General features: G+C 42.9%; 1 protein-coding gene across 2 annotated transcripts in view; it reads right to left on the minus strand.

Annotated features, from left to right (window-relative positions):
• Positions 1-702: 702 nt before the first annotated feature.
• The window catches only part of RASGEF1A (RasGEF domain family member 1A), a 607,128-nt gene continuing 583,222 nt past the window's right edge, over positions 703-24,608 (minus strand). For both annotated transcript variants that reach the window (XM_040320681.1, XM_040320680.1), the window contains 8 exons: positions 23,835-23,915; positions 21,761-21,853; positions 18,248-18,350; positions 15,971-16,050; positions 9,789-9,980; positions 9,547-9,670; positions 7,140-7,212; positions 703-1,452 (listed from right to left, as the gene is read on the minus strand). In XM_040320681.1, coding sequence (XP_040176615.1) covers positions 1,428-1,452; positions 7,140-7,212; positions 9,547-9,670; positions 9,789-9,980; positions 15,971-16,050; positions 18,248-18,350; positions 21,761-21,853; positions 23,835-23,915 — 771 coding nt within the window. In that variant the 3' untranslated portion in view covers positions 703-1,427. The remainder of the gene's footprint in view (positions 1,453-7,139; positions 7,213-9,546; positions 9,671-9,788; positions 9,981-15,970; positions 16,051-18,247; positions 18,351-21,760; positions 21,854-23,834; positions 23,916-24,608) is intronic.

A 24,608-nucleotide genomic window follows, 5' to 3' on the forward strand; every position in this document is an offset into this window, starting at 1 on the left:
GTGTTAGTGGAAGGGATTGCACTCCTTCCAAAAATGCCATTGGAAGGAATTGTGTCCCACCATTGGTGTCATTGGATGAAATTGTGTCCCATCAATGATATCACTGGGCCCTATTGTTGGTGTTGTTGGGAGAAATTGTGCCCCATCATTGGGAGAAATTGTGCCCCATCATTGGTGTCTTTGGGAGGAATTGTGACCGTTCATTGGTGTCAGTGGAGAGATTTGTGCCCCTTTATTGTTGTCAGTGGGGGCAACTTTGCCCCATTATTTGTATCAGTGGTTGAAATAGTACCTCAAGGGAAAAATGAAAGCAAGCAAAGGGCCGAAGTTTGGAGACCACTGCCCTAGACCAGTGGTTCTCAACTCTTGTCCTCAGGGCCCACTAACAGGCCAGATTTTAAGTATTACCTTGGGGAGATGCAGACTAGAATACTGCAATCACCGAGCGGCAAAATACATCACCTGTCATGTATTTCAGTTACACTGCAAACCTGGCCTGTTGGTGGGTTCTGAGGACAGGCGCTGAGAACCACTGCTATAAAAGGAGACTTTGTTGAACATAAGTGACAATATAGTTTTGGACCAACTTTGGAAACACCGAGCAAACTTGCAAGTAAAAACCAATTCAGTGATCTCACCAGTAGAGGGCACACTTGTAAATAGTTTATAAGACAAAGAAATCCACTTGGTAAAGTTTTTTAGTTTTTTTTCCATTAGTGTAAGTGTCAGATAAAAGGCACCTTGACTGCATCTAAGAGCAGGCAGTGTAACAAGTCTTCCTGCGACTTTCGCTGACTCGTCATTCCAAATTAATTTACAGATTATTAAAGGAGAGAGTCATAAAGGCAAAATAACATTTTTCGATGTGTAATTGATGGTTTGTGAGGCGCTGTAGATGGTGTGGCGTGGGTTATTACTACCTTAATATAGCAGCATGGGCAGACCAAACGTATATATTCGATCTGTCTGGACCCATTGTAAACCCTTCTATTTATAAACCGCCATCAATTTGTTAAACCAGGGCCCTGCCCTTGTGTGTGATTGTAATATATATGGGGGGGGGGGAGGACCCTCTTGTGAAAAAGGCTCATACAGTGCATTTATTACTCTGTACTTTACAAAGACATTCACTTTTTGGCCATTCCAGCAGCAAAGGGTTCCTTTTGTAATAAACAAAAATAAGAAAACATGTATCCCTTTTAGATTCCTCCTTTTTTAAGTGCTTACAGCATGAAATATATATATATTTATATAATTAAATTTATAGACTGGTATTTTTTTTTAAGACTTGTAAAAGTTTTTATATACAAAAATCAGCAGACCCCCCCAACCAGCGAGGACTGTCTTTCTGACTCAAACATTCTGCACAATACAAGAACGAAAATAACAAAAAACGAGTGTGTGCTTCAGACATCGTGTAGATCTTCTCAGGCTCTGTTTAAAAGTGTGGACCTGGAGAGAGAACAGAAACAGACTTTAAATGACACCCCAAAACAAGTCCACATACAGAGCATTTATTTTACGGCTCAGTCCCCCCAAAATTGATGAATCAGAAAATGATGTCACCAGTCACAATAATGAGGATGTCATTTCTATATGCACTGACCAGTCACTGTCACATTGTCTAAGTATCTATGACGCTGGCCTAGTCCTTTTTACTGTCAACAGAAAAGTAGCCAAGGGGCCATTAGCTAGCCTTCTAACAGTTTAAATCAGGGCTCGACAAATCCCGGGCGCCAGGTCGCCATGGCGACTAGAAATAGGGTCCTGGCGACTTGGCTTGGAAGGGGCCGCCATCTGGTGGTGAGCCGTTGGTATTACAAGTTATTACCACCAGATGTGAGCTGGCGCCATCTGGTGGTGGCCGTTGGTATTACAAGTTAAGCATTACAAGTTAAACAGCAATTCTAATGTAATTTTTCACTATTTTCACCGCCATCTTCTTCCCTCCAATTAGAACCCCCAAACATTATATATATTTTTTATCCTAACACCCTAGAGAATAAAATGGCGATCGTTGCAATACTTTCTGTCACGCCGTATTTGCGCAGCGGTCTTACAAGCGCACTTTTTTGGGAAAAAATTACAATTTGTTTTAATTAAAAAATAAGACAACAGTAAAGTTATCCCCATTTTTTTTTATATTATGAAAGATAATGTTACGCCAAGTAAATTGATACCCAACATGTCACGCTTCAAAAATTACGTCCGCTCGTGGAATGGCGACAAACTTTTACCCTTTAAAATCTCCATAGGCGACGTTTAAAAAAATCTACAGGTTGCATGTTTTGAGTTACAGAGGAGGTCTAGGGCTAGAATTATTGCTCTCGCTCTACCAATCGCGGCGATACCTCACATGTGTGGTTTGAACACCGTTTACATATGCATGAGCTACTCACGTATGTATTCGCTTCTGCGTACAAGCTCGTCGGGACGGGGTGCGTTTTCTGACTCCTAACTTTTTTAGCTGGCTCCTAGATTCCAAGCAAATTTGTCAACCCCTGGTTTAAATCCTCGTACAACTGTTTTTAGAGCATGTGCTTACTGTTGTGATGTGGTATGCATTATGTCTCAGAGAGCGAGAGAGTTTGCCAGGAAGGGAGTCATAAGCGGGCCAATGAGAGCTGGAGCGCTGGAGGTGTGCCTCTGTGTACCAGGAAGTGATCAGACAACTGCTTCAGCTGCCCACAGTTAAAATGGCTGCAGCCAGACTCAGTGGACGGAGATTTCTGCTGCATATTTGGCAAGTACAAAATCACAGTATATATATAAAATCATATGCAAAGTGGTTGGAGGGAAGCTTCAGAATGGCTAAGATATTTTTATTACAAATTATGTGAGCAGACTGAAGTTCCTCTTTAACTACAAAATTAAAAACGTTCTTTATTTCTGAGCATGTCCTCTCCCTAAACATCTCTACCTCCTACAATAGGGTCAGTACATGTAGCATTCAGCCCTGAGCATTGTTCATGGTTACAATGATCTGCTATCAGCTTCTAGGACTGGTATAAAAGAAAAAAAAAAGGGAGGCAAAAGTAGCCCACAGGTTAGACTTTAACCTCTTATCCACCGCCTGCCGTCAAATGACGGCGGGAGGCAGATCCTATTGTTGTGGGTATGATATGACCTCACGCCTTTTTAATCCACTAGGCGGGGGCGCGAGTGCACGCCGCTTTACTGGGGATCCGGTGCGCATGCCCGGCGGCCGCAATTGCCCAGTAACTGAGCAGGACCGTCGATCGATGTGTGTAAACACACAGGGCCACGTCCTGTCAGGGAGAGGAGACGGATGCTGTGTCCCTTGTACATAGGGATAACCATCAGTCACCTCCCCCAGTCACTCCCCTCCCCCCACAGTAAGAATCACTCCCTAGGGAATACATTAAACCCTTCCTCGCCCCCTAGTGTTAACCCTTTCCCTGCCAGTCACATTTATACAGTAATCAATGCATTTTTATAGCACTGATCGCTGTATAAATGTGAATGGTCCCAAAAATGTGTCCGCCGCACTATCGCAGGCCTGACAAAAAAAATAAATCACAGATCGCTGCCATTACTAGTAAAAAAAAATATAATAAAAATGCTATACATCTATCCCCTATTTTGTAGACACTATAACGTTTGCGCAAACCAATGACTATACGCTTATTGCGGTTTTTTTTAACCAAAAATATGTAGAAAAATACGTATCGGCCTAAACTGAGAGAAAATTTGTTTTAAAAAAATAAAAATGGATATTTATTATGGCAAAAAGTAAAAAATATTGTGGGTTTTTTTTCATACTTGTCCCTCTTCTTTTTTAGAAGCGCAAGAAATAAAAACCTTAGAGGTGATCAAATACCACCAAAAGAAAGCTCTATTTGTGGGAAAAAATTATAAATATTTCATTTGGGTACAGTGTTGCATGACTGTACTGTGCAATTGTCATTCAAAGTGTGACGGCGCTGAAAGCTGACAAATGGCCTGGGCAGGAAGGGGGTGAAAGTGCCCAGTAGGCAAGTGGTAAGGGCACAATGAACAGTGGAGAATATACAATGCAGCTGGCTCCAGAATATTTGCTATACTAATGGATGCAAATTTTTGAAGCTTTATGGATGAGACTATCTTACACTGACCTTCTTTTTTCCGCAAGATAGTGATATCTGTTTCTCTCTAAAGATCCCTGAGTGTGTCCCGACGAAGGACAGCGAAACGCGTTGACGCACAGGGGCTCACTTTTTGTCACGTATTTTATATATGCTTTTTTAACTCTTCAAACCATTTTTCTTTTTGTACCATGTATTGATATGAGAAAAAATAAATCGCGCTGACTCTAAATATAGGAACATATTAAGGCACCAAACAGTGATTTTTAAACCAGTAATATATAAAGCTATATATAGCTGTATCAAAAAAATGATTATATATAATGTGTGATGGGGGTGAGTAGCCACCAGAGAGCGCTAGATGGCCATATCGACACCCATCAGTTTAATAGACAGTATAAAAGAAATGCCAACAGTGTATACATATCAATTAAGACATATATAAATAGAGGCTGAAAATCAAATATGCAAAATAAATATAAATTATAAAAAATGTATAATCTGTAACGATAAAGTCCATAAATTATTGACGAAGATTTCATCAGAACACCCGTGAATTGTGCCAATTGTCATATAGTAGATAACGTGACCAAAAGAAATGGTGATACAATCCTCCACCAGTCAAATGATTGGATTCTTACCAGAACTCCATGATCCCTTATTACAGGGGATCATGGACAGCATATAAAAAGGCAATCACTCCCAGTCATGTAGTTCAGACATATGTGATCCAATTGGGTCTCATTCACAAACGATGACAGCAATATCCACCATGTAAAAACAATGATAGAGGCTCCACACAGTGTATTAAATGGGTTAAAAGTTTTATTTTAAAAAGTAACACACTTACAGAGATGCAGTAAAAAGATCGCCTTGAATCTGATGTGCCGGCCGGAACACAAATTCCCAGACACCCGTCCACTGGGGAACGTTTGGAGCTTGTTTGGGTGACGACAGCGCGCCGCTCCGCCCTACGTCCGTTTCGTAAAAAGTGCCCCTGGAAGAAGTACGTTTTTTTACGAAACGGATGTAGGGCGGAGCGGCGCGCTGTCGTCACCCAAACAAGCTCCAAACGTTCCCCAGTGGACGGGTGTCTGGGAATTTGTGTTCCGGCCGGCACATCAGATTCAAGGCGATCTTTTTACTGCATCTCTGTAAGTGCGTTACTTTTTAAAATAAAACTTTTAACCCATTTAATACACTGTGTGGAGCCTCTATCATTGTTTTTACATGGTGGATATTGCTGTTATCGTTTGTGAATGAGACCCAATTGGATCACATGCGTCTGAATTACATCACGGGGAGTGATTGCCTTTTTATATGCTGTCCATGATCCCCTGTAATAAGGAAGCATGGAGTTCTGGTAAGAATCCAATCATTAGACTGGTGGAGGATTGTATCACAGCTTCTTTTGGTCACGTTATCTACTACATGACAATTGGCACAACTCACGGGTGTTCTGATGAAATCTTCGTCAATAATTTATGGACTTACTTCGTTACAGTTTATACATTTTTTATAATTTATATTTATTTAGCATATTTGATTTTCAGCCTTTATTTATATATGTCTTAATTGATATGTATACACTGTTGGCATTTCTTGTATACTGTCTATTAAACTGATGGGTGTCGATATGGCCATCTAGCGCTCTCTGGTGGCTACTCACCCCCATCACACATTATATATAATAATTTTTTTGATACAGCTATATATAGCTTTATATATTACTGGTTTAAAAATCACTGTTTGGTGCCTTAATATGTTCCTATATTTAGAGTCAGCGCGATTTATTTTTTCTCATATCTTTTCCTTGTACTTATTGTTTACGGTACTTGTTTATCGCAGCTCTCAGAGTGAATAGGCCATTATTGGGCCGGGGGTTTCTTTTCCTTTCTTCACTTTTTTGGTTAATGGTATCTTAGCGCAGTTTCTTCCCTTTTTTCTATGTATTGATATAAATACATTTTTTAAATAATTTTGTATATTCTCCACTGTTCATTGTGCCCATTGTACCACTTAAGCCCCGGACCATTTGGCTGCCAAATGACCAGGCCCCTTTTTGCGATTTGGCACTGCGTCGCTTTTACTGACAATTGCGCGGTCGTGCGACGTGGCTCCCAAACAAAATTGACGTCCTTTTTTTCCCATAAATAGAGCTTTTTTTTGCTGGTATTTGATCACCTCTGCAGTTTTTATTTTTTGCGCTATAAACAAAAATAGCAACAATTTTGAAAAAAATTCAATATTTTTTACTTTTTGCTATAATAAATATCCCCCAAAAATATATATATAGCAAATAGAAAAACGAAAACTGGATAGCCGCACTCCAAAATAACTTAAAAAAGTTGTCTTTATTTTTCAACTGTACAAACACAGTCACTGCAACCAACAGAAAACAGGATGGCCGACGCGTTTCACACTTAGTTAGTGCTTAGTCATATATATAAAAAAAAATTTCATTAGTTTAGGCCGATATGTATTCTTCTACATATTTTTTGTTAAAAAAAAATCTCAATAAGCGTTTATTAATTGGTTTGCGCCTACAAAATAGGGGATAGTTTTATGGCATTTTTATTAATATTTTTTTTTTTTTTACTAGTAATGGTGGCGATTAGCGATTTTTATCGTGACTGCGACATTATGGCGGACACATCGGACACTTTTGGGACCATTGTAATTTTTACAGCGATCGGTGCTATAAAAATGCACGGATTACTGTAAAAATGACACGGGCAGTGAAGGGGTTAACCTGTAGGGGGCGCTGAAGGGGTTAAGTGTGACCTAGTGAATGATTCTTACTGTTAGGGGGCGTGGCTTGGCGTGTGACGTCACTGACCGTTGTTCCCTATGACAGGGAACAGACGATCAGTGACACTCTAACTAGGAAAGGTTTGTTTACACTTACTTCTCCCCGTTCTTCAGTTCTTTGACCCGATCGCGGGACACCGGCGGCAATTGGGTCCGCAGTCACGGAGCTCACGACCGGGTCAAAGGAGTGTTTTTCCTGTATTTTTAGCTTCTAGGACTGTTACAACAACGGCCATTGTGTACCTGAGAGTCTTCCAGCTGTCCTTCTCCATATGATTATCTGGACCCTCGTTTTCAAACGAAGCCACAAAGAGAGCTACAAATATAAAAGGTAAATGTTACAAATTCTGTATCCATTGTTCCCACTATTAAATCGTCTCTGAAAAATGTCAATGTGTAGGAAAGGGAGTAAATCTGCCCATGGTTACATTTGTATAGCCAGCATGGAGTCGTCATCACAAAGCATTGAGCACACGGAAATGCTGCTTGTAGAAGTTTAGAGAGTAAATATGACCCATTTCTATAAAATGACTCCTAGATTCTACACAGCCGCACCTTGTTTGTGGCTAAATGGATACAACTATCGCTGATCAGGTAACATTTCCCAATGCGAGTCTCATACACCTGTTTGGTTCTGATGGTCACATGCTTCTCCCTGTCATATTTCATGCCATTGCATGTCACAGGAAAGTACAGAAGATGTTTACATTTCCCATGTAAGGTATGTGTGAACGTTGGCATGCACTGCAATTCAGCTTTGACTCCCATTGGAATTGTTTATTACCATTTTGATTTATACGGTTCCTGGAAAGTTAAAATGTCTAAAATACAGTCATGGTTTATTAGGGTAATGTTTCTTTTACACTTTTAATTGCCAGGAACTGATGTAGATCTAAAAATGCATAGGCGTGCGCAAGGGGTGTGCCAGGGCACACCTTAATCCTGGGGTTGGCAACCTGTCAATGGTGGGCAGGTAAACCACAATCCTTCCTTGCCGACCCTCAGAACCTGGACAGGAGAGATGGTGGGGGTGGAATTTAGTGGAACTGATCTGTATTTTCCTCCTGCAGCAGCTGAAAGTAGGCTTCTCCTCCTCTCCCTTTTGTCAACATTCAGCTGCCACAGGAGGAAAATATAGGGGATTGGTACCAATATATATTAGCCCTCATTTCCCTGTTCCTCTTCCTTCTGTTGCCTGGGTCCCCTATGTGCTCCCTTGCTCCCCCTTCCTCCCATTGTTTCAGGATCAAGAGGCTGATAAATATGTCAAACGCATATGTGTTGGAGCTTTGGGGTGCACACCCTAATGCAATAGGCTGCGCACACCTATGCATCTATGCTATTTAGGAGGGGGATGGTATGTATTTTCTATAAGGCCATAAGGAGCGGGGCAGTAATATTTATGATGTGTCAGAAAGGCTTAAAGGATAAGTTCACTTTTGGAATACATGTTCCACCTATTTTTAGAGTGTAACTTGTAATATTCGGGCATTTGCAGACCCACCTTCCAGATCCACCCTCCCTGTGACAGCGGATGGAGATCTTCTTCCTGTACCCACTGTCACAATTTGAATACAGAGGGCCGCGCAGGGCTCCGCTCACACAGCTGCATCATTCATTTACAGTTTCCTGTGAATTAATGCCTACAAGTACCGTCAGCCATTGAGCTGGTGAGCGCTCTCGTAGTCCATAAAAAAATATGCTAATTTTTTTACCTGCAAAAAATGCTATTTTTTTTTTTTCTTAAAAAGGTGAACTGCTCCTTTAAAGTAAATGTTTAGGGCAGGGGTCCTCAAACTATGGCCCTCCAGTTGTTCAGGAACTACAATTCCCATCATGCTCAGTCATGTCTGTGAATGTCAGAGTTTTACAATGCCTCATGGGATTTGTAGTTCCGCAACAGCTGGAGGGCCGTAGTTTGAAGATCCCTGGTTTAGGGCATACCATGATCTATATTACATTCTCAGGACCACAATGTTTTACAGTGGGCACCAAGGATTTATCAAAAAAGTAAAGAGTTTTGCACAGAGCGTCCCCCGATCCTCCTCTTCTGGGGTCCCACAGCGGTGCTCCTAGCTCCTCCTCTTCTCAAGTGCCCCCACGGAGAGCCACATTCCATGGGGCCATTCCGAGTCCTGCTGCTACTGCGTCCATTGACACAGACAGCAGGACTCGGCCCCGCCCCCCGGCTGTCGTGTCACTGGATTTGATGGGCAGCAGCAGGAGCCAATGGCTATCAATCTCTCCAATGAGGACCCAAGACAGTGGCTGGAGCTGTGCTTGTCCCCATCGCTGGAAGGACCCGGTTCAGGTAAGTAAAAGGGGGGCTCTGCTGCACTACAGGTGAAAAACCTTGAGGGTTTACAACCCCTTTAAAGGACCACTGGGCCACCAATAGGCTTTTGTAGGAATGCACTCACAGTAAACCTCATAACTGGGTACACTGGGGTGCAGGTACAGGGTGGTGAAAAGGGCCGGCACTGGCACACTTGGAAACAGCTGACCGTGTTAGCAGAGCAACATGCTGGTGGAAATGGATCCAGTGATTCAGCTATTATTTGATAAGATTAATTAATACCAATCACATCCTACAAGGGGCATGACACCAATGTACCAATTGCAGTGTGCTAATGACTGTAGACGCTCTCACCTTCTTCTGTATAAATTGGTGATGTGAGAAGGTATGTCTGAATTTTCTTGTCTTTTTCAAATGGACATTCCACCTGCTTCCAAGTCAGGAAATCGTGAATCTGCCTGGAAATCTCCATAAATTTCTGTAAAAAAGAGAAACATGTTATTCATAAATAACTGATATCAGGAATACACGTCTGCACTAAAAAACATATGCTGTTTATAATATATATATAATTATGCAAAATGAATAGATTTTACCTTAAAATTGATGTGTCCATTAGGTAAACGATTGGAGTGGATTTTGTGCAGGAAGAAGATGTCTTTGATGAAAAGATTGAAAACTGGGATAACAATTTTCTCTCTGCTGCTGTTCGCACTCTGAGACCTTTGTGTCGCCCCCTGGAGTGCTGTGCGGTAATTGCAGAAGTTGCTGGATGGATCCATATGATGCTGCCAATTACAGAAAAACAAAACCGCCTTAATAGCACCATGATCCCACATCATGCAGAAGTCTAGAAATATTATCGCCACCAAGTCTGTATGCAGCAAACCTAGAAATGGTGCATTCACTACCCAACGTATAAGTTATGGGACAGAAGGCTAAACCAGACCCAGTCTACAGTGATTATTAAAGCAGCAATGGTTTACTATGGGGTAGATTTACTAAAGGCAAATATACTGTGCACTGCAAGTGCAATTACTCCAGAGCTTAGTAAATAAGGAAAGCTTTGCTTTGGAAAGAATACTCAATCACATGCAAGGAAAAAAAAACAGCACGCTTGCCTGTATGATAAAAATCAGCAGAGCTTCCCCTCATTTCTGAGCTTCCCCTCCGATCTAGAGCAAATGCAGTTGAAGTGCACAGTATATTTGCCTTAAATCAACCTCTATGTATATTATGCATTATACTACAGAGTCAAAGTCATTACAGTTTTCTGTTACACATCTGCAGCCATAAAAGCAAAAATAATACATAATTTGTATTTGGATTAAAGAGGAATTGCAGTAGTAGGAATCCCTAATGTACTCCTAGTAAGAGGGAGCTGTATAATGATAATAAAAAAAAGTCTCTGCTGCCATTTTCTTCAGGCCCACTAGATGGTGCTATAGCTCACTTTTATGTTCTAGCCTTTGAAGAAATAGGTGACCTATAAAGACCTATTCAGGTCCTTCTGGTCTGTTGCAGTGCATTAAAGCATATCCATAATGCTGCAGATAAACATGCGTTGCATCAAGGTAGCCCATTCAATTGTATATAGGGTATCAATGCTTTAAAACAAACTACAGGCTTTCTATATTGTGTAACTGTACAAAAAAGTGGCAACCACTCCAACCGGCCAGCTAGAGATTGGAGTGGTTGCCACTTTTTTGTACAGTTGGCCTAATTGGGTGTAGGGACGCACGGGAGGCCCTCGCTGCCATTGTACTTTTGCTGGGCGTCACTTGTATCCCTGTGAGTTTAAGGAGGGGTGGGCTCCGTCCAGGCACACCTGCCCTTAACCTGTCCATTATTATATGTGCTTGTTCTATGGAGGCTCTGGAATTGTTAGCGTTAGGACCGCAGTATATAAAGAGGTCCCCTGCTGTGGGCACTGTGGCTTACGCATGTATTTGCAAATGTGTAAAAAAAAAAGTTTTTAATGTAAACTGTTAGAAAGGACAATTTGGTTGTTTTGCAGGCTGGCTGGTAAGTGTGCTGGGAAATCTTTTGTTGGTTTCTATATTGTGTAACTATCAGAATGTTTTGTGTAACAGAATACAAAACCGTGCATGTGGTTACTGGGTCATATCACAGTACACAGTATATTCAGTCACTGGGTCATATCACAGTATATTCAGTCACATCACAGTACACAGTATATGCAGTCACATCACAGTACACAGTATATTCAGTCACTGGGTCATATCACAGTACGCAGTATATTCAGTCACTGGGTCATATCACAGTACGCAGTATATGCAGTCACTGGGTCATATCACAGTACACAGTATATTCAGTCACTGGGTCATATCACAGTACACAGTATATTCAGTCACTGGGTCATATCACAGTACACAGTATATTCAGTCACTGGGTCATATCACAGTACGCAGTATATTCAGTCACTGGGTCATATCACAGTACGCAGTATATGCAGTCACTGGGTCATATCACAGTACGCAGTATATGGAGTCACTGGGTCATATCACAGTACACAGTATATTCAGTCACTGGGTCATATCACAGTACACAGTATATTCAGTCACTGGGTCATATCACAGTACACAGTATATTCAGTCACTGGGTCATATCACAGTACACAGTATATTCAGTCACTGGGTCATATCACAGTACACAGTATATTCAGTCACTGGGTCATATCCCAGTACGCAGTATATTCAGTCACTGGGTCATATCACAGTACACAGTATATTCAGTCACTGGGTCATATCACAGTACGCAGTATATTCAGTCACTGGGCCATATCACAGTACACAGTATATGGAGTCACTGGGTCATATCACAGTACACAGTATATTCAGTCACTGGGTCATATCACAGTACACAGTATATTCAGTCACTGGGTCATATCACAGTACACAGTATATTCAGTCACTGGGCCATATCACAGTACACAGTATATTCAGTCACTGGGTCATATCACAGTACGCAGTATATTCAGTCACTGGGTCATATCACAGTATATTCAGTCACTAGGTCATATCACAGTACGCAGTATATGGAGTCACTGGGTCATATCACAGTACACAGTATATTCAGTCACTGGGTCATATCACAGTACACAGTATATTCAGTCACTGGGTCATATCACAGTACACAGTATATTCAGTCACTGGGCCATATCACAGTACACAGTATATGGAGTCACTGGGTCATATCACAGTACACAGTATATTCAGTCACTGGGTCATATCACAGTACACAGTATATGCAGTCACTGGGTCATATCACAGTACACAGTATATTCAGTCACTGGGTCATATCACAGTACACAGTATATTCAGTCACTGGGTCATATCACAGTACGCAGTATATTCAGTCACTGGGTCATATCACAGTACACAGTATATTCAGTCACTGGGTCATATCACAGTACACAGTATATTCAGTCACTGGGCCATATCACAGTACACAGTATATTCAGTCACTGGGTCATATCACAGTACGCAGTATATTCAGTCACTGGGTCATATCACAGTATATTCAGTCACTAGGTCATATCACAGTACGCAGTATATTCAGTCACTGGGTCATATCACAGTACGCAGTATATTCAGTCACTGGGTCATATCACAGTATATTCAGTCACTAGGTCATATCACAGTACGCAGTATATGGAGTCACTGGGTCATATCACAGTACACAGTATATTCAGTCACTGGGTCATATCACAGTATATTCAGTCACTGGGCCATATCACAGTACACAGTATATGGAGTCACTGGGTCATATCACAGTACACAGTATATTCAGTCACTGGGCCATATCACAGTACGCAGTATATTCAGTCACTGGGTCATATCACAGTACACAGTATATGCAGTCACTGGGTCATATCACAGTACACAGTATATTCAGTCACTGGGCCATATCACAGTACACAGTATATTCAGTCACTGGGTCATATCACAGTACACAGTATATTCAGTCACTGGGTCATATCACAGTACACAGTATATTCAGTCACTGGGCCATATCACAGTACACAGTATATTCAGTCACTGGGTCATATCACAGTACGCAGTATATTCAGTCACTGGGTCATATCACAGTATATTCAGTCACTAGGTCATATCACAGTACGCAGTATATTCAGTCACTGGGTCATATCACAGTACGCAGTATATTCAGTCACTGGGTCATATCACAGTACACAGTATATGGAGTCACTGGGTCATATCACAGTACACAGTATATTCAGTCACTGGGTCATATCACAGTACACAGTATATTCAGTCACTGGGTCATATCACAGTACGCAGTATATTCAGTCACTGGGTCATATCACAGTACACAGTATATTCAGTCACTGGGTCATATCACAGTACACAGTATATGGAGTCACTGGGTCATATCACAGTACACAGTATATGGAGTCACTGGGTCATATCACAGTACACAGTATATTCAGTCACTGGGTCATATCACAGTACACAGTATATTCAGTCACTGGGTCATATCACAGTACACAGTATATTCAGTCACTGGGTCATGTCACAGTACACAGTATATTCAGTCACTGGGTCATGTCACAGTACACAGTATATTCAGTCACTGGGTCATGTCACAGTACGCAGTATATTCAGTCACTGGGCCATATCACAGTACACAGTATATGGAGTCACTGGGTCATATCACAGTACACAGTATATTCAGTCACTGGGTCATATCACAGTACACAGTATATGCAGTCACTGGGTCATATCACAGTACACAGTATATTCAGTCACTGGGTCATATCACAGTACACAGTATATTCAGTCACTGGGTCATATCACAGTACACAGTATATTCAGTCACTGGGTCATATCACAGTACGCAGTATATTCAGTCACTGGGTCATATCACAGTACACAGTATATTCAGTCACTGGGTCATATCACAGTACACAGTATATTCAGTCACTGGGTCATATCACAGTACACAGTATATTCAGTCACTGGGTCATATCACAGTACGCAGTATATTCAGTCACTGGGTCATATCACAGTACGCAGTATATTCAGTCACTGGGTCATATCACAGTACGCAGTATATTCAGTCACTGGGTCATATCACAGTACGCAGTATATGGAGTCACTGGGTCATATCACAGTACGCAGTATATTCAGTCACTGGGTCATATCACAGTACACAGTATATTCAGTCACTGGGTCATATCACAGTACACAGTATATTCAGTCACTGGGTCATATCACAGTACACAGTATATTCAGTCACTGGGTCATATCACAGTACACAGTATATTCAGTCACTGGGTCATATCACAGTACACAGTATATTCAGTCACTGGGTCATATCACAGTACGCAGTATATTCAGTCACTGGGTCATATCACAGTACACAGTATATTCAGTCACTGGGTCATATCACAGTACACAGTATATGCAGTCACTGGGTCATGTCACAGTACACAGTATATTCAGTCACTGGGTCATATCACAGTACACAGTATATTCAGTCACTGGGTCATATCACAGTACGCAGTATATTCAGTCACTGGGTCATATCACAGTACGCAGTATATGCAGTCACTGGGTCATGTCACAGTACACAGTATATTCAGTCACTGGGTCATATCACAGTACACAGTATATTCAGTCACTGGGTCATATCACAGTACACAGTATATTCAGTCACTGGGTCATATCACAGTACGCAGTATATTCAGTCACTGGGTCATATCACAGTACACAGTATATTCAGTCACTGGGTCATATCACAGTACACAGTATATTCAGTCACTGGGTCATATCACAGTACACAGTATATTCAGTCACTGGGTCATATCACAGTACACAGTATATTCAGTCACTGGGTCATATCACAGTACACAGTATATGCAGTCACTGGGTCATGTCACAGTACACAGTATATTCAGTCACTGGGTCATATCACAGTACACAGTATATTCAGTCACTGGGTCATATCACAGTACGCAGTATATTCAGTCACTGGGTCATATCACAGTACGCAGTATATGCAGTCACTGGGTCATGTCACAGTACACAGTATATTCAGTCACTGGGTCATATCACAGTACACAGTATATTCAGTCACTGGGTCATATCACAGTACACAGTATATTCAGTCACTGGGTCATATCACAGTACGCAGTATATTCAGTCACTGGGTCATATCACAGTACACAGTATATTCAGTCACTGGGTCATATCACAGTACACAGTATATTCAGTCACTGGGTCATATCACAGTACACAGTATATGCAGTCACTGGGTCATGTCACAGTACGCAGTTTACCACCATATCCATAGGCGTGCGCACAGGGTGTGCCTGGGCACACCCTAATCACCCCATGTGCATTAACATTATTCAGGGGCAGCACCAGGTTGGTGGTTGGGGGTGCCAGTGGCCAATATAAATTCCATTATTATATAAAGCTAGGTTCAACTTTAGGAACACATTACACCAGTTTTTAGGGTGTATAACGCAATATGGTCTCAATCAACTGTCTCCCACCACCAGAGCCTCCTCCCTGTGACAGTGTGTGTGTTTAAACTTTGGGGTGCACACTCTAATGCAATAGGCTGCGCACACATATGACCATATCACTGAAAACACTACAGTGTGACTGGCAGATCTGTGAAAGGTGTGGGAAAGTACTCATGTACAGCTTACAAACACACACACACACACACACACACACACACACAAACAAAGCAACTCCAATCCCCATACCGTATAGTCTTGTCTTACCTCTAGCACATCAAACTTGGCTGTTTTGACTTTTGACCAAGTCTTCTTAAGCCGTGCAACAGGACTGAGGTTCATTCCAGCTAAAAGCAAACACATGAGACATTAGAAAAGCCGATTGTGATTGGTCGGGTTAGCAGTCACTTTAGTGTAAAAAGCAGAATGTGGTGAACAATCTGTAATGGTATTCAAGCAATAAGAAAGGTATTGGCCTCCAGCATTATTCTCTTGAGAATGACAGTCATTGGGGTTCACTGCAAGTGTAATGACTTGGAGCAAGGGGACTGGACAGTCCGCATCGCACTATTGCACTATTGTATTGCGCACACTGTTTCATTTATCTTTGCGCTGCACTATTGTTTTGTGATATCTATGCTTTTGCTCATGTCCTTGTTTGAGTGCTGGCTTAAAGGGGAACTTTACACTCTCAACCAACATTTACTATTTGTAATCCTTTTGCTACTACTGTAAGTAAATAGATAGGAAAGTGTATCATATTTACTTGTTTTAGGATGCTATTTACATTTCTTCGGTTACTTCCTGGTTTCTCGCCTAGGTAAATGATGTCATGCATCCCAGGAGTCTTCAGGAGGGGATGAGGGGCTTTCTCAGCTAAGCACATCCTCCTTTCTGCATGCATGAGCTAAGGGCAGATGAATTCCAGGGCGTAAATGCTACATGAATCATCTGCCCTTACTACAGATGGTCATGGCCAGAAATGTTAGGGGGATTGTTTTGTTTTTTAAAGTGATTTCTCAGTAAAATGAAGCATGGATGGGTGGATATGTGGATTGGTGAGTTTGCTATGAATATTAAAAATCAATCAAATAGTGTTTTTGTTTTGTGGTGCTCAGATGCAGTGTAGTTCTGCTTTAATTTTTCTTCCCCCCCCAAAAAAATTATTCGGTTTGGTAAATGGGTAAACAGCTCCTACAGAGTGAACATTACAAACATCTCATGAGAAAAAATAAAAATAAAAATTCTTGTTCTGCTTTCATTTCTATTCCTTCCATTCTGGTTAGACCCCTTTCACACTGAGGAGTTTTTCAGGTGGTACAGCGCTAAAAATAGCGCTGCTATACCGCCTGAAAAACGCCTGCACTGCATACTCAATGTGAAAGCCCGAGGGCTTTCACACTGAGGCGTTGCGCTGGCGGGAGAGAAAAAAATCTCCTGCCAGTAGCATCTTTGGAGTGGTGAGAGGAGAGGCATGTATACCGCTCTTTCCTATTTAAAACAATGGGAGAGCGCGGCAATACCGCCCGCAATGCGCCTCTGCAGAGGCGCATTGCGGGCGGTATTAACCCTTTATCGGCCGCTAGCGGGGGTTAATACCGCACCTCTAGCGGCCGAATCCTGCGGCAAATCCGACGGTAAAGCGCCGCTATTTTTAGCGGCGCTATACCGCCACCGCACCTCCCGCCCCAGTGTGAAAGGGGCCTTAGTGTTGCCCTCCAGCTGTCTCTGTAGAGACAGGTGGATAGCAGGACCTGCAGCCTCCTTTCACACTGATGCAGCGCAGAATTCGCAGCGAGCTCTGTGTGAATTCCGCATGCAAATTGAACCCCATTCCTGGGAATTGATGCGGGTGTTTATGTTAAATTAACGACACCCCGAAATGAATTCGCAAAACCGTGTGATTTGCAGAATCAGAGGGCATAGGTATGAACAACAATGCGATCTGATTCTGTTGCGGCCAAAAAAAAGTCCTGCATGATTTTGGTGCAAATTCTGTGCAGCCATACAGAATAATGGCTCAAATGGCACTGCTGAAGATCCGCATGTGATTTGAACAGATATGCAGTGCGACTCCTGTACAAAATCACATGCGGTTCCCCGCACCGCATAGTGTGATGCGGGGGGTAAAAAGGCTCTTCCAGCACATGAATGTGATGAATCAGCAGATTACAGGTGATATTGTTCAGTGGGCTCCTCTTTTAGGTAAATGTAATCAATCAAATGGCCCACAAGCCCAGCGCCTCTGCTATATGGGTCACCTAATACCAGGATAGTCCATTTTGTAATCCTTCTAACTGCCTGTGTGCAATACATAAAGTATATAGTAAGCTCAGCCAAGGAATGATATTTGCTGAGCAAGGTTAAGCAATCATTTCCCAGCCTGAGCACATTTACAAAACAGTGTTTGTGTATCGCACATATCAGCGATCATTCCTTTCTCAGGCTTAGTGTGGCTCCCAGCAGATTGTGATGTATTGGATGAAAGGCACTAACAAGGTCTGGGAATATATATAGAATTATTATAAAAGTCATGCAACTTACAGATGATGGCCATCGTAGAGTTGAAATTGCCAATGTTAAAACATTCCCGGGCTACATCTATGAAGAATTCCATCACCCGCGTCCTTTGCTTCTTCTTTACCACCTACACAACGCAAGACATCAAAGAATGAGAGAACGCCGGCATTGATGTTATGTAGGTGTCTAAAGCCAAAGTATTCTCCAAACAACTATAGAGATATGGAGTGCCGAGACTTTTCTGACTTTCGGATTATCTGACAAAACAGCCTGTCATCACACAATTCCCGTCGGATAGTCGGATGTGTGTACGGGCCTTAAAGCGGATGTGCCACTAAAAAACTATATTAAAAGCAAGCAGCTACAAATACTGCAGCTGCTGACTTTTAATATAAGGACACTTACCTGTCCTGGAGTCCAGCGGTGATCGCAGCAGATGACGAGCCGATCGCTCGTCACCCTGCTGCTCCCCCCTCCATCCACGGTGAGGGAACCAGGAAGTGAAGCGCTCCGGCTTCACTGCCCGGTTCCCTACGGCGCATGCGCGAGTCGCGCTGCGCCCGCCGATTGGCTCCCGCTGTGTGCTGGGAGCCGAGTGTTCCCAGCATACAACGGGGGGGGGCGACGGGAAGCGGAGGAAAAACCCGTCCTTTGCCCGTATCGTAGGGCCGGAAGTGGGTGCAGATACCTGTCTGTAGACAGGTATCTGCACCCCCCTCCCCCCTGAAAGGTGTCAAATGTGACACCGGAGGGGGGGAGGGTTCCGATCAGCGGGACTCCACTTTAGAGTGGAGATCCGCTTTAAAGGGGTTGTAAAGGTACAATTGTTTTTCCTAAATAGCTTCCTTTACCTTAGTGCAGTCCTCCTTCACTTACCTCATCCTTCCATTTTGCTTTTAAATGCCCTTATTTCTTCTGAGAAATCCTCACTTCCTGTTCTTCTGTCTGTAACTCCACACAGTAATGCAAGGCTTTCTCCCTGGTGTGGAGTGTCGTGCTCGCCCCCTCCCTTGGACTACCGGAGAGTTAGGATGCCCACTAACACACAGCTCCTTTCTCTATCTGCAAAGTAGAGAGCGTCCTGACTCTCCTGTAGTCCAAGGAAGGGGGTGAGCACGACACTCCACACCAGGGAGAAAGCCTCGCATTACTGTGTGTAGTTACAGACAGAAGAACAGGAAGTGAGGATTTCTCAGAAGAAATAAGGACATTTAAAAGCAAAATGGAAGGATGAGGTAAGTGAAGGAGGACTGCACTAAGGTAAAGGAAGCTGTTTAGGAAAACATTTTTTACCTTTACAACCCCTTTAAGAAAGTATTGAAAAGAGACCCTGTCACCAACTTAAAAAAAAATCTGGTAAAAGCACAGAAACAAATCATGTACTTTACATGCTCACTTGCAGTGTTTTTCCTTTCCATAGACAACGTTTTATTGAATGTGCCTCTAAAGTTCTTTCCTTCACATCATAGCCCTGTACTCTTCTGAGCGTCTCTTCATACTGTGCTGGTCCAGCTCCTCCACAGCTCCCATCATCTCTCTACATAACCTTTTATATGGTTTTCCGGTGAAAATACTATAGTTGAGGGATATGCAATTAGCAGGCTTCCAGCTGTTGCAAAACTACAAGTCCCATCATGCCTCTGCCTCTGGGTGTCATGCTTGCAGCTGTCAGAGTCTTGCTATGCCTCATGGGACTTGTAGTTCTGCAACAGCTGGAGATCCTCTAATTGCATATGCCTGCTCTAGTGTGTGACTTGATTGACAGCTCTAAGTCTGCTGACATCACATCCAAGATGGCGGTGCCCAGGAGCAGTCTCAATACATTTGGATATTTATACAAGGGACGCTTTTACAGGTATATACTATGCACTAAATATGTTAAATGCCCATACAATCCTAGGAGAAGAATTGTGTTGAAATGAACAATCTGGTGGCAGAGTCTCTTTACGACAGGCATTGTTAGTAGGTGGCATCATTGGCAGCCCCCGTACTTTTCATTGCCAGCTGTACTTTGAACATTTTTAATCCTTTTCACATTTCCTTGTCACTGCATAACATTGATTAAAAAAAAAAAACTCAAAACAGACCTTGCATTTTATTGCCTGTATTGACCAAATATGTATGCACAATGCGAGACATACAGAAGAAAAAAAACCCTTGCACTGTGCTTCTATTAGCAGATGAAAGATGAAGTAACATTATCTGTAGTCATAATAAACACTCACACACTGCCTGACCATTGAGGTCTAACTAGAGAAGTGCTGAGCGGCTGACAGTTTCTAAGAATTCCCTCTGAGCCCCACTCTGTGGTTTGTGTATATATGGTGTATATATGGCTGATAAAGGAAGTCACATTTCACACCATACACATAGAAAACAGCAAGAAAGAAGAGAAAGGACACAAAAAGACACACAGAAAATGTATTTCTGGAAATGTATAATCCAGCGTTACCGACACTTATTGTGATGACCATTTCCCCATAAGACACTTTGGCCCCGATTCAGAAAGCACTTGCGCCGACGTATCTCGAGATACGCCGCGTAAATGTAACTACGTGCCGTCGTATCTATGCGCCGTGCCCACAATCTGAGATACGCCTAAAAATAGGCTTCCTACGACCGACGTAACTTGCCTACGCCGGCGTATCGTGGGCGCATATTTACGCTGGGCGCATTTGCCGCTCCCATTGATTTTCTATGCACATATGCAAATGAGGGAAATACGCCGATTCACGAACGTACTTGCGCCCGGCGCATAATATACGCGGTTTGCGTAAGTCGTACGTCCGGCGTAAAGTTATTCCCCATATAGGAGGCGCAACCCATGCAAAGGTATGGACCAGGGAACACAGCCATCAAATTTTACGTCGTTTACGTAGTAAGTGAATAGGGCTAGGCGTAGGTTACGTTCACGTCGTAGGCAGTGATTCGACGTATCTTAGGCAGTTGTTTCGACGTGATTCTGAGCATGCGCACTGGGATACGTCCACGGGATGGCGCATGCGCCGTTCGTTTTAAGTACTTCTATGACGCTTGGCCCATCATTTGCATGGGGTCACGCCTCGTTAGCATGGCTCACGCCCACTTCCACCTACGCCGGAAACCCAGCGTATCTTTAAGAGCGAGTGCTTTGTGAATCCAGTGCTTGCCTCTGTGCGCTGCGTCGGCGTAGCGTATATTAAATACGCTACGCTGGCATAAATATGCGCCAATGTATGTGAATCCGGGCCACACTGTATGCTCCTTACACAAGGCTCTGGGAATATTTACTGCAGTATTTTTAATGTTTTGCTGCAAATATGAGAAACAGCTGACTTCATCATTCACAGATTTCCATTCTCCATAAAACTGAAAGTTTTTTTTGGGTTAAATGGAAGTAGTTGATTGCGTTTCACTTCCACTGGGAAGAATCTGCTATGATGGGATGTGACTGTTGTGTATAATAAAGGAGCACTGACATAACAAGAAAATCCAGGTCCCTCGGTATTGAGATAACATAATACAGGTAGTAAGGCGACACCGTCACATACAACTCACCCTGCAGATTTCTGTCGCTACCAGCATGCTGAGGCAGTTAAACCAGTTGTCGTAGGCTTCTAGGTTATAGGTCTTGGTGACGTCACTCCGGCACTAATGGAAAATAGAAGTGTCTAATTTAGTAACAAAAGCACACATGTAGGGAGGTTGTGTTCACAACGTATTATATAGAATGGCGTCATGTACAGAGGGTGAGATAATAGACCCCTGCGCAAAACTTAAAGTGTTTGTACGTTTTTTTTTTATCTTACTGCATTCTATGTAGTAAAGTAAAATACCTTCTGCATGCAGCTTCCCCTACAGCCCCCCCCCCATCCCCCAAAAATACTTACCTGAGGACAAGAGCCCAGACTCTCTTGGGTTACTTCGAGGGTTATTTACTAAAGGAAAATCCACTTTGCACTGCAAGTGCACTGCAAGTAGAAATAGCACTTGGAAGTGCAGTCACTGTAGATCTGAGGGGGACATGCAAGGAAAATAAAAAACAGCATTTTAGCTTGCACATGATTGGATGATAAAATCAGCAGAGCTTCCCCTCATTTCAGGTCTTCCCCTCAGATTTACAGCGACTGCACTTTTAAGTCCCCCTTCTCGCCCCCCCCAGGTCCCTCTAACCCGTACCACCGCAATCTCTGGTTCTAAGCCCTGATATATCCGCCTCAGGAGCTGGGGCTTAGAAATCCTCTCTCCATCCTCGTGTCATCTGTATAGCTGACAGGATGGGCTATGCGGCTGCTGATTGATCGGTGCAGCCCATGTGACTGCGCTGACCAATTAGAATGCTCCAAAACATCCCCCTGACGAGGGACGTTTTAAACATTCAGCTCAGAGGATTTCTAAGCCCCGGACTCCTGAAGCGGACAAACCGGGGCTTAGAACCAGAGATTGCAGCGGTACAGGTCAGCGGATCTGGGGGGGGGGGCGGGGGCGGGGGACCTGTGTAAGCTCACCTTACAGAGTTTTGCTGTCAATCTGAGCCAGTGGGGAGGGAGTGGGGGGCGGGTCCCGCTCTGTGTTCCTAATAGACACTCAGAACGGGGCTCAGAAGCAAGCACGCACAAGTGCCCCTATAGCAAGTGGCTTACTATGGGGGCACTCGGCGGGGGGCGCTGGTGCCAGAAGTGCCAGTGGGGGACCCAAGAAGAGGAGGATCAGGGCTGCTCTGTGCAAAACCATTGCACAAAGCGGGTAAGTATAACATGTTTGAAAAAGAAAAACAGACTTTACGAATACTTTAAATTGGAACCCCCGACATACAAAAATGGTTACCCATCCTGTTCAGCTTTTGAGACCGTCATTTTTAAAGCCTAATAGAAGTCACTATCTGACTTTGGAATTACAACCTTTATTTTTAGAGCTCATGCACCGGCTGTATAATACCGGTGCTATATAAGGTATTTCCACATCAGGAGCCTGCAGGTGCATATAGACATCAATGTATGTGTATGGGAGGAAATCTGCCTTGTGAGTCGTACTCCTGCAGGCATACGTATCGTTATACAGGTACATGTGTATGCATGCGTATTATACCTGCATACATGCAGACTTGTAGGCTCCTTGATGGAGAAATGTGCCAGAATTTACACTACACAGGCCAGATACCACCCTGTGCACGAGCCCTTATGGTCTTTCTTCCATTTTCTTTACAGCATCTGTACAGGGAGTATAAATATGATTGTTCAGTTCAACAGACACGCGTTAGACCCAGTGCTGCCTGTAATTTAGCAGACCTGATCAGACATGCCTCCTTCTCTGCAATACAAGTGTAAATGAGGATACTTGTGATGGGGAGTGTGGCTGCCACTGCCAACACAGGGAACTGCAGCATTAGAGCAAGTCGCAGCATTTTTGTATTGAGAAAAAAGGATTTATTTTTTAACATTTGGGGTGGGGGAATGAAGAAATAAAAGGACCCCAGACTTCAATTGTGCTAAAAAAAAAGACTAGGTATAATTACAATCTTGTTTGCATCCATTTTTTTTAAAGCTCTGAAGCTTTATTGGACTAAGTAAAAGGAAAAACAAAAGTAGATTTGGACAGGATGTAATGTGCACTGCTTAAGCTACACACCTACCTTGTGGTTGTCCTTATCCAAGGAGTCCATGTGTGTTATAATCTGCATGAGATCCTCGGGATAAATGCTTGCTAACCGTTCCTAAAACAAGACAGATAACACATCAGTATATGTTACTGTTATCACAGAAATCGTATTCTTTGGTCCTGCACAACAGCCGTTTCTAAAGTGTGCTAATTTTCTAGATGAGGAGCGTGTGGGTCCTTGTAAAGGAAACCTGTACTGAGATTACCTGCACTAATATAGGGGTGCAAAGTGGAGTGAGCCAGGGGTAGAAAGAAGCTAATAAAGGGGTGAACAGTTGGATAAGGCAGGTAGAGAGAAGCTAATAAAGGGGTGCACAGGTGGATAGGGCAGGTAGAGAGGGCGAACAGTTGGATAAACCAGGTAGAGAGAAGCTAATAAAGGGGTAAGCGGTTGAATAAGGCAGGTAGAAAGAAGCTAATAAAGGGGTGAACTGTTGGAGAAGGCAAGTAAAAAAGAAGATAATAATGGGGTGCACAATTGGATAAGTCAGGTAGAAAGAAGCTAATAAAGGGGTGCACAATTGGATAAGGCAGGTATAAGGAAGCTAATAAAGGGGTGAATAGTTGGATAAGGCAGGTAGAGAGAAACTAATAAAGGGGTGCACAGTTGGATAAGGCAGGTAGAGAGAAACTAATAAAGGGGTGCACAGTTGGATAAGGCAGGTAGAGAGAAACTAATAAAGGGGTGCACAGTTGGATAAGGTAGGTAGAGAGAAACTAATAAAGGGGTGCCCAGTTGGATAAGGTA

The sequence above is a fragment of the Rana temporaria genome, chromosome 8 (genome assembly GCF_905171775.1).
Source record: "Rana temporaria chromosome 8, aRanTem1.1, whole genome shotgun sequence".
Taxonomy (NCBI): Eukaryota; Metazoa; Chordata; class Amphibia; order Anura; family Ranidae; genus Rana; species Rana temporaria.